Here is an 11,568-nt window from a genome sequence, read left to right as displayed (position 1 = left end):
TGAGTTGAGTTTGTTGGCTTACACGGACAAGTAATTCCGGCACAGTATACTACAATACGACGCCAACGCGGAACCAACACGGGAACATGAGGCCTTTCCTTTGGACTTTGGAGACTCGGATTTTGAGTCTCGAATGTTCTTGTCACTTTCTCAAAAAAAGAAAACAAAAATTCATAACTTAGTTCAATTTTCTTTTCACTTCACTTTTATCAATTTTAATGTAATGAAAATTACCTACATATATTAACCCAAAATTCATTCACTTCTTTGTTCAAAGGGAAATGGTGTTTCACTACATATGTGGCTTATTATGCATTGTGAGGAGGGTTGGGTAGCAAACCGAATCGCACTTCGATGGCAAAAACTGCATGAATTTGCCTTTTTTAGAATCAACACCAAGCCAATGACCACTTTGAGAAATCGGCTCAATTCTGTCGATTTCACCAAAAAATTAAAAACAAAGAATGAAAAAAAAAAAAAAAGAGCAAGCATGAGACGAAGATGGAGGAGGGACAAGATATGAGCTCTTAAATATATTTTTTTATACAATAATAACACAATTAGGCTTCTTAATAAAGTGCTATGGCGTTGGCATTATGAGCTAGAGGTGAGGGGCTTGAGTCCTCATGCCTCTAACTTCTACTAATATTTAGCATTTTAAAAGCATCAATTTAGTTCAAGTGAAATGGTGGTCGGATGTTTATGAATTGCGAACTCGAGGTCAATTCGGTTATAAATTTATTTTATAAAAATCTAATCAAAACGAGCTGACCGGTTTTGGTTGGCTTGCTAATATTTAGCATTTTAAAAGCATTAGTTTGATTAAGATGAACTGGTGGTTTGGATATTTGCGAACAACAAATCAGGAGCCGATTCGGTTTGGTTCAAAACAAATCAAATCAAATCAAATCAAACAGATTGATTTGGTTTGGTCAATTTTTCGATTCAATTGCACAACCCTAGTTGTGACTTTCTATGACTAAAAAGTGATGAATGTTCAATTTAAAGTGAAATGGTACAATCTTTATTTTTTAAACCTTTTGTGCTTCTTGTTGTTGGTAGACTATTCCGTATTTGAATTTATCACTTTTATGATTAATGTGGGTCTATATATGTATTTTCTTTATGTGATTAGTTGTACTTGTATTGACCTTTGTGAGGTCTGAATTATAAATGCAACATATCACCTTTCTTTTCAAAAGAAAAATAATAATAATAAATATAATAGGGTCCTGTTTGGTTCATGGGAAAGGAGATTTGGAAATGAGAAATCAATTGTTTTCCCATGTTTAGTAAGTTTATGTATGAGAAATCGTTGTCTGGCTCATAGGAAAGTAAGGGGGAAAGTGAAGTCATCCTCCCAACTTGGATTTTGTTTTCCCTCCTCATGGAAAAATTTGGGAAAATAAGCTAACATTAAAGACATATTTTTAATGATCATTTTATCCCTATTAACAATTTAGAATTACAATATATCATTAAATGCATTCTTTTTTTATTTGATTTAATATGAGTATAATTGAAAATTTATACAAATTTTGTTTTTCATTCCTACTCAAAACAAACACAGGAAAAGAAAGAAAGTGATATTTACTTTCTCAGCATTACCAAAGGTGGAAAAAGAATCTTCTATTCCCTTTCCTTAGGGAATGACATGGAAAATGATTTCCCTCAAATTCATTCTATGAACTAAACGGGCCCTAAGAACAGTTACTTCCACATCTATATAAAGGCGGGAGGTTCTTCATTACGGAATATCAAAAGGCGAAGTTGTTACGGAGTTTCGTTTTTAACCGTTTGATTATTTATATAATGCAGATTTAAAACAACATATAATAACCCGTCTCACACTCTCCGTCTCCTTCCTCCCTCTCTTCCTCCATTCTCATTTCTTCCCCATCTGTGTTGCTGAAATTTTCCTTCCATCTCCCTCCCTTCTCTCGCACTTTCCGTCTCCTTCTTCTCTTTCTTCCCCCATCTGTGTGGCTTAAGTTATTTTTTTCCGTTCTTTTGTTTTCCTTCTATCTCCTCTCTTCTCCCATTTCTGGCGGTAGCTCCTCTGTCTCTCCCTCTGAGTTGTTTGCTTTCTTCTGGGATTGGAGAGTTTGTGGTGGGGTTTGGATTTTGACCGTGGGGCTTTGGGTGTTTCTGGTGGGGAGCATTTGGGTTGCTGTATTTTCCTTTTTATTCCTTCCTCTTCCACTATTTTGGGTTGTTGCTCTGGTTCTTTTGTTTTGCCGTTTTACTGCCCTTTATTATTATTATTTTTTGGGAGACTTTGGAAAAGCCCAAAGGAGAGAGAAAATTTTTAAAAGAAGCAAAAATGGACAAAATTGCCCTTATTTATTTTTTGATTTCCTAAAAAATCCTTTACATTTACATGTCTTTGGTTTGAAAGTTGAGAGGTTATTCTGTCTTTTTTCAAAAAGCTTTGGCTTTTTCCAAAAGTGAAAGTTTTTTTATGGGTAAAACCTAAATTTACTTTATTTTTTTCTGTTCTATTTTTAATTCCTAACTTGTTTCCGCTTTTCACAAAAAAAAAAAACAAAAAAAAAAAGCACCAATTCCTTGCTCAAAACCATAAATTAGTCATACATCAATGCAGAAGAACTCGGCCAAAACCATTATAAACAAAATAACAGAATGAAAAGTTATGCAATTGTCACGGATGAAAGCAACAGGGAAGAGAGTGTCGTGGAGGGAGAAGCATGGGTAGTGGACTGGAGATGGAGAAGTGCGAGAGACGAGAGCGAGATGGAAGGAAAAAAATAAAAAATAAAAGGAAAATTTCCCCCACATAGAAGGGGAAAGAAATGAGCATGGAGGAAGAGAGGGAGGAAGGAGAATGCGAGAAGAATCGGTTAGTAATTACGTGAGGGCTCTCCCCTTTACTTCTCTAAATGTGAGAGTTCTGTCTCACGGGAGGAGGAAGGGAAGGTGGTGAGGATGCAAGGGTTGGTGCTATTATATATCTAGCTTCATATTCATAACATATATTGTACGCATCTTCTCATGTTTCAAAACCTTACTCAATCTCAAAGTGAAAAACAATGTTCATCAAAATCAAATAGAACCTGATACAAAACCAATTGTATAATCCAAACACCATTTCAAAATAGTAAATGAAAAAAGCTTAATGCTAACACTATCAGAATAAACCATAAGAATGATGCAGCAACCACTTTCTCAAAATTTGACTTCATTGGTAAACCATCAACTAAATAAAAAATTTTTAATTCCCTTCCCCCCCCCCCCCCCCCCCCCCCCCATGGCAGCACCCCAGCTCAAACCCCAGGGTCCAACTCCAATGTAACCACAAAGAGATTGAAATTATTTTTTGACAGAAGCATTCATATTTTAGTCAACACACTAACTGGAAATCGGGAAAAAAAAAATACACAAGTCAAAATAGCAGAGGCCAACAACTGAAAACACTAATTAAAAGCATATATCATCATATAAAGATCAAAAGTAAATTTCCTCACGAAAATTCATTCCTTCCTACCACAAGTCCAAGTCCAAGTCGAATCAACAATTATGAAATCAACAACGAGCACTGCAGTGGATTTAAATTTTGTTGAAGGCAACAATGTCACAGCTCTGGATATACTCGTTGCGTGGCTCAGCAGTAAGCTGCTCCTCAATGAGGTCATCGACGGAGACAAGGTCATCGACAATGGTGAGCATGATCTGCAACTTCTTGATCCCATAACCAACTGCAACCAATTTTGATGCTCCCCAGAAGAGACCCTCCATCTCCACACTGCGAACAGCCTCTTCGAGCTTCTTCATGTCAGTTTCATCATCCCAAGGCTTCACATCCAGAAGAACAGAGGATTTGCCGCTCTCCTTCTTCTTGGTAGATGCCTTTTTGGCTGCCTCCCTCTCTGCTTCTGCCTTCTTGTCCTCCTCGGTTTCATCACCGAAGAGATCCAAGTCGTCGTCGTCATCTCCTCCGGCTGCAGCAGGAGCAGCAGGAGCAGCAGCCTTGCCGCTTCCGATTCTGACTCCGACTGCCTTGCCAGGGAAGTTTGCGGCGAGTTGGGATGAAACGCAGTCGTACCACTTGCTCACATTCGCAAAGGAATCGGGCTTCCCCAACACCGCTGCGTACACCTTTATGTCATCCAGAGTAAGCTGGTCTCTGGTAGGGTTTTGAATTATTCATCAATTTTAGTATTTATACCAAAAACAAGAATAAAACCAAGGAAAAGAAGAAGAAGAAATTACCCGGAGATGTAAGATTTTCCGGCGAGGAAGTCGTCGAGGGACTTGAGGCCGGCTTCTGTGTAGAGATCTGAGAATGTAATGGCCATTGCTAGAGAGGGTTGTAGTGAGGCGGCCAAAGGCTTAAAGTAGTGAGAGATATTATGCAAAGAGGGCGATCTGAATCATCATCGTCTCCTATTTATATTATTATATCATTGGACAAACCCTAGATGGGTATGAATGGCATATTGGGATAATATTCGTTTTTCTCTTCATATCTCCTGCCCAGCGACCCGGCCCGGCCCTTTTCCCTATTCTATTTTTTTTTTGGGTCAACACTTTTCCCTATTCTATTTGCTTTGGGTAAAATTATCCACTGTATGACAAGGAATAGGAGGAAAAATTATTTTGTTAAAAAAAAGGGGAAATATATGAAATACTCATCGCAAATGCTTAATAAATGAAAGAATCAATTACAAATATTCATTAGAAGGGTTTTTAATCGCAATGCTCAGTGAACTTATATCCGAGTTTTCTTTTGTCATCTAACTAATTTTCGTATAGTTTAGGTCCTTCAACTTTTTTATTCTTGTCAATTCAGTTTTTAAGTCACATTTTATGCAGATTTTAATCACGTGAATGACATGTGACCTATATGACGTACTTTCTTGGAGTAAATTTGACTTTTGAATTTAGGGATTTTGAGAATTTTGGTGAATTATGCTTTCAATTTGAAGGAAATGGGACAACTAGGTTAATTAGGTTTCAAATTTTGGGAAATGGGTAGTAGAGAGCTGGATAGGCCATTTTAGAAGATGTTTGTGCCCAAATTGGAGGTTTTACCTAGGGGTAGAATCGGTTTGGTAATCGAACCGATGGGCCAGTACTGATGACCGACCAAGAGTAGTTGGTTTAAAGAAAATTGAAACTACAGCCAACCAATTTGTAGTGGATTCTCCGATTGTCGATAATACCGCAAGTAGCGATCGGGGCGGCTCGGTGGTTGGCCTACCCGAAACAAACAGATTGGGCTTTTTTGACCAAATTTTTTTAGCCCACTTCATATTTTCTGGTTTGCAATTTGGGATTTGAATGCAGTTTTTAAGTCCAGTTTTGTTGGCCAATGTTTTGAAGGACTATTTTTGGATAGTTGTAGTTGGGCAAACATGATAAAATGAGAAATTGAAGCCTAAAAGCTAAAACTACAATTAAACATGCTCAAAACATAAATTGAAGTCTAAAACTAAACATCCAAATCCAAAGTACAACATAGTTGACTTAAGTTACAACCCAACAAAAGAAGAAGTTTGAATTAGTTTACAACCCAAAAAAAAAAAGTTTAAGTTTGAATTAGTTTAAAATCCAAAATAAAGTAGAAGTTTTAATTAGTTTACAACCCAAACAAAAGTAGGCACTTGGCTTGAGCATTACAAATGTGATGGAGTTGAAGGAGGCAAAATGCTTGTTGAAGTAGAAACTTGAGCATTACCACCTTGAGCCTTAGCGGCCACTACATGAAAAAATAAATAGGAATATGTACATATTAGTAGAAGCATTAAACCATCAAAGCATCAATAAAAATTGAAATACTTACTTGCTTGAATTTATTCAAGTTCCTTATAAAGCAATTTCCTCATCCGTTGGTTCTTTGTTTAAGTTAAATTCGTCCGCCCTAAGCCAATCATGAGTACATACTAATGCCTCTACCATTTTTGGAGTAAATGAGCTTCTAAAAGGATCCACAATCCTTTTGTCCAGGCTAAAGACATTCTCACTAACAACCGTAGAGGAAGGGATTGCAAATATGTCCTTGGCAATCTTAGAAAGAATTGGATATCTTGATTGATTCCCTTTCCACCCATCCAAAAGGTTGAAGTTTTTGTTCCTTGGGTTTTCAAATGGATCGGCAAAATATTTATCAACTTCATTAGAGATTGTTGGAAGTTTGAATGAGATTCAAGAACATTTGTCCCACAATGGTAGAAAGTAGAATAAGTGAGGTCTTTATAAATGTGGAAGTCCCACACTTAATAAATGGAAGTAGGCCAAGTGGAATCCAATTGGGCTTCAAAAACGATTTGGGCTTTGAATATTATATAAAACTATATAATATTTAATGGTAAAAAAGATGGGCCTTGGGGCACTTTCATATTTAAATTAATTTTTTGGTTTCGAGTTAATAATTTTTTATTAATTCGAATTAGTTTAATTAATTGTTTTCCAATTCTAACAGTTGTGACTCTTCTAATAAGGTTTCAGAGGTTTATTTAAATCAAATAAAGCCTCATTCGTTTGTTATAGAAAAAGCATTCTACAAGCACATTTCATCCTATCTGAGAGGAAAAGAAACAAAGTTCGCCAGATTCTAAGTCCGAGTGCTAGGGCTTAGAATACAGATAGTTAAATTCTGGGATGCAGTCGCCTGTAAAACTTCAAGCACCGAGAATGGGTGAAATTACTGTCTTTAGGACATTACATCAATCTGCAAGTCTCTATCTCGAATCCAAGTTAGTTTCATTTGTTGTTTATGTACTGCATTCTGTATTATAGTTTGTTATAAATTCTATTTAGTTGATTCATATATATATATATTGTTAATATATAATTATTTTAAATAGTCACTGATTGTTGTTTTTCTAATAGAGATCTCCATTTGTTGTTCTTCCTTCCTTTGAAGCAACATCTCCCTCAACATTTGAGAATAAGCATCATAACCATCAAGCTCATCTTCTAAACCGTCATCATGTCTCTCATCTAGTGTTTGTAGAGGACCTAAGTTACCAACCCCTCTATACTCATTATACAAAGTGAGTAAGGCACTTTTGACTTTATCCCCAATAGCTTCATCTTGAGCAAGGCAAGCTTCCATCTAGGGTCTAACACATTCCCTATAAACACAAGTTTGTTGACACCCTCAAAGCTACCCCAATACTTATCCCATTTGAGCTTCATTGAAGAAGCCACCTTTTGCAAAGTTTCATCCCCCCTCATCTTTAATTTTTCTTTCAATCTCAACTTGTAACCCAACCAATTTGGTAAACATGATATTGGATGTACAAGTTTTGGTGACACTAAGCTTTAGGGTGGTTTCATAAAACTTTTTAAGAAAATGCACAAAGGCTTGTGCATTCTCCCAATCCAACTCAGTTGGTGGCCCAACTCTCTTCACAAGGTTTTTTTTTTTTTTTTCTTTTTCCCATCCTTCTCAAGCTCATTAAAGTAAGCAACAAATGGAGCATTGTCACGACCAGATTCGAGAATAAGGAATATTCTCGAATCAGGGTGTGAGTCATACAATAGTCATAAGAATAAAATCCTGTAACCATGATATGATGAGAAATAGAGCCATAAATAATACAAATTTACTTAACATCACAAAATCAGAGTGGCAGTAGCTCGTAGTTAAATACACACTAAGATCATTATCAAACGGTTGACTACTTACAAACATTAATTACACCAATCAACAACAAAAGCCTAGCAGCTTAGTTGAAACCCGCTTCCTCAAACATCATCTTGAATCCTGCACAATCTATTAAGGTATGAGTATTCTAATGCCCAATAGAGTACCGTCAAAGCCCTCAAGGTTAGCTATCACAGTTAATCAAAGTGTCATGCATCAAACAACACAAGATATATAAATTATGCAATCAGACCAGATAAATAACTTTGCATATAAGGTCATGCCATGAACTCACTCCCTTCTAATTCCACTAATTCATACCTTAGAGCAACAAGCCTACATATTCCATACCATGCGTTTTACCACTGTGGCTCCGAATACCCTAAAATATGGACTAGTGCCCATCCGTCCATTAACCCATTTTTCTTTTGTTTACGAATTTCTCAACTTTCACTTTTCATTAGAGGCCCTGCTCCTATCATCTCAATATATTCAAGCCCTGCTCTCGTCACCTGAATATATTCCACATTTTTACTCAGATATATCTAAGGCCTTCTCCTACCCCTTAGATATATCTCAAACGACACACACATCCTAAACACCATTGTATTTATGATGCATATGTAATGCAATACAAACATAGTTTATCTATGCAGAATAATAATACAAATAATAACAATAATATATCAGGCTTAATCACATGAATAATAATATTCACCCAACATCAAATAATATCCACGGAGAAAGATCAATAATAATATTCACATAACATCAAATAATATTCACCGAGGAAAGCAACAATAATATTCATATTTATAGTACTATGTATAAGCACTAAGATTAAAAGTGACATAGCCCAATCATCAGGAAATCAGGAACCCCTACCTCATGTCCCAAATAGTTAAAATGACGAAATTACCCTGGGTTGCTAGGTTCACTCCCGTTCCGAGATTTGAAGAACATAACATAAATGAGGTTAGAAATTCTAATTAAAAACAAAAAACTTGTACTCTTAACATGGAGAGTTTGGTACCCTCTCTAAGTTACAACCTTCAAAACGACCCGAAACCTATATCATCGGATTCGAATAGAGAAATTGAGTTGGATGGACTAAAAATATAGCGTCGGAGGCTGCCAAAGCAGCCGCCACGTTCCGCCACTAGCTAGAGCTGCGAGTGGGCTTGTTTGTTCATCATCTTCCAAAAATATGCAACTTTTCCTTATTTTTTTCCAGACTAAAACCGAGAATTTGTGAGACGTTTTGACCAATCTAAAGTTAACAAAATTGGGTAAACTTGCAATGGGTTTGAAGCTTATTCCCTCTAGTGTCTAACCCAACAAACCACACTTAAAACGGGCTAAAACGAAGGAGAAAATTGGCTCCGAAGTTGGACTCGTTGCTAGTTTTCTGCATAAAACAGATTTTTTTTTCCACACTTTGCACATGTGTTTGATGTATCAAAACTCAACCAAATTCGACGAAACTAATTTGTTTTTGTTCCTTGCCAAGTCTAGGTTAAAACTCAACAAATGGATTCCTCAAACACTCAAAGGATTGGGAGAAAATGAGAGCCAAAGTGAGGCTCGCGGACTGCAAATTTTCAGATTTGGTTCTAAGTCGTTTTCAACCATTCTATCACTTCCAGGTTGTTCCTAAGGCTTCTAAAACTCTTCTAAAGTTCATACCTATCATTAGACCTCATCAAAAACTCAAAATGGAACCAAAATCATAGACACCCACATTTGAAAAATTGCTATATCCACCCAACCCGAAAATGGAAGTTCAAACTCTTTCAATTCAATTTCTCTAACACTTAAGTGACTCAAATTACTCTTTAAGGTACTAGAATCACACAAACTCAAAGTTAAAAAAAAAATCACAAATTCGAAATTTGACTCACCCTTGAAGATTTCTCCTTTCTTCCTCCTATTCTTCCTTCTCTTCCTCACCCAACTTCCATCTCCTTCATCCTATAATCTTATCTTAGCTTAAGCAATTATTACCTTAAGCCTAGACTAGGTGATTCATCCCTAATAGGTGAACAACTCACCTCTCAATCCAAAATCACTTGATAAAAATACCCATAATTATTCTTCACCATAATATTATTTTTCACTGAATCGGAAAGTCCACCTTAAATTTTTTGGGGTATTACAAGCATTCTCGTCCGCCATCCTATACTTAAATGCACCATCAAACATCTTATAAGTGGCATTCCACCTTTTTGCCACATCCAAAGGAATGTTTGCCATCATATCCAGGCTCTCTAAAATGAAAAAATCCCTAAACTTATCCAACCTTGATGGTGCAAAATGTATGTACTTCACACAATTTCTAATCCCCTGAATTGAGCTGGAAAGCTCCTATTAACCCATCCTTAACAACCAAATTAAGAATGTGACAAGCACACCTCATATGCAAATATTTGTCGTCAAGCATAAGAGTGTTTAATGACTTAAACCTCTTGGCCATATAGTCCACCGCCCTATCATTACACTAGCATTATCAATCGTAATGCTAAACACCTTCTTTATCCCCCCCAACTATTCAAACAAGCATCTAAACACTTCCCAATGTCATCACCCTTGTGACTTGTGATCTTAATGAAATTTATTATCCTCTTATACAACTTCCATTCATGATCCATGAAATGGGCTGTGACTACCATGTAGTTGATGTTTTGGATAGAGATCCAAGTATCGGTTGTGATACTTACTCTTTGATCACTTATCACACTCATAATCTTAGTCTTCTCTACTAAAAATAAATCCCACACTCCCTTAGCAACCTTCTTCCTATTATGGATCATGAATCTAGGTTAAAGATCATGGATAAAATCCTTAAACCTCGTCCCCTTCACTGCCCGAAAAGGGATCTCATCCTTGATGATATATTTCACACACTTCATTTTCAATCATGCTTGATTGAAGGTATGGGGCACCAAAGCACTATCATTGCCCCCTTGTGCCAACACTGATTGGTTTGCATCACATTTTCCATAGATAAGAGATAGCTTGCATCACTTTTCTAAGTGGGTTTTCAACCCGGTTGTCCCATTTTTTTTGGGATCCGCTGGCATCTCTGCTTTGCAATAATTACAAACCCCAATTATTCTCTCAACTGTCATATGATTTGTTTGTTATGTTCAGTTTTGTCAAGTTGAAATTGCTAACTTTCTTATGTTGGTAAATGGGGGCTTGAAGCCCATTGCAACTTTTGCTAATTGGTGTGTGGTTTATACCTTGTGTTTGTTGTACGTTTGGAAAATAATTGTGTTGCTATACATGTAGATTTCTGGGTTTTGAGCCTTTTTCAAGGGATACTCTGCCGGTTTTCCGGTATAAGTCAAACCCTAAAGCCATTTTTGAGTTTAGGGCAAAAAGGGTATTTTGGTCATTCGTGCCCAACACCTGCCAAGTGTTGGACATGCACAGGGTTCAGCACAGATTCCAAAGTGGGAATTTGGGTCGGGTCCTTTCATAACCAACCAATCCAACTCCTAAAAAGTTCATGGGAATTATTAGACTAAAACAAACTAAGAAACAAGATCACCGCTCCACATCCTCTTGGGCAACCTAAAGAGAGCTATAGCGCCATACCGACTAAACCCATAGTTCTTGCACCGACTGAACCCCAACTCGACGCAACTCGACATCATCCCCGCCTCGCAGCTCCAAATCTAAATTGAAGGCTGACAATTGGAGCCAAATTCTTGCATGCGTGGGCTAAAAGACAACAACTATTTAATGGTGACGCCAACATTTCACAGTGACTGCTTTTACATCACAAAACAAAACAAAAAAACAAAAAATCCAAAGGATACGGAGTAGGAAGGGTGGTAGGCGACCCCAAGAAGGGGCGAAGGCTAGGGATTTTTCTTTAGGGTTTTCTCAACACGTAACTCAAATTAAACAAAAAAAAAAAAAAAAAAAAGAGATGAAATGGAAACAAACGA

At 36.8% G+C, this 11,568-nt stretch overlaps 1 protein-coding gene across 1 annotated transcript; it reads right to left on the bottom strand.

The window, feature by feature from the left end:
- LOC18776938 (elongation factor 1-beta 2) lies at window positions 3,311-4,513 on the bottom strand. The gene is made up of 2 exons (XM_007209519.2): window positions 4,231-4,513; window positions 3,311-4,144 (listed from the first exon to the last, which is right to left on the bottom strand). Exons 1-2 carry the CDS (start codon window positions 4,314-4,316, stop codon window positions 3,568-3,570), a joined length of 663 nt encoding a protein of 220 aa, XP_007209581.1. The 5' UTR covers window positions 4,317-4,513; the 3' UTR covers window positions 3,311-3,567.

This window comes from Prunus persica, chromosome G5 (assembly GCF_000346465.2).
Source record: "Prunus persica cultivar Lovell chromosome G5, Prunus_persica_NCBIv2, whole genome shotgun sequence".
In the NCBI taxonomy this organism is placed as follows: domain Eukaryota; kingdom Viridiplantae; phylum Streptophyta; class Magnoliopsida; order Rosales; family Rosaceae; genus Prunus; species Prunus persica.
The sequence above is the reverse complement of the archived record's forward strand: the minus strand, read 5'-3'. Positions and strand labels throughout refer to the sequence as shown.

Coding starts and splice junctions, on each gene's coding strand:
- LOC18776938 (XM_007209519.2), bottom strand. CDS start 4,316: ATGGCCATTACATTCTCAGATCTCTACACAGAAGCCGGCCTCAAGTCC. Junction 4,145..4,230: donor GGAAAATCTTACATCTCCGG/GTAATTTCTTCT, acceptor AAACCCTACCAG/AGACCAGCTTACTCTGGATG.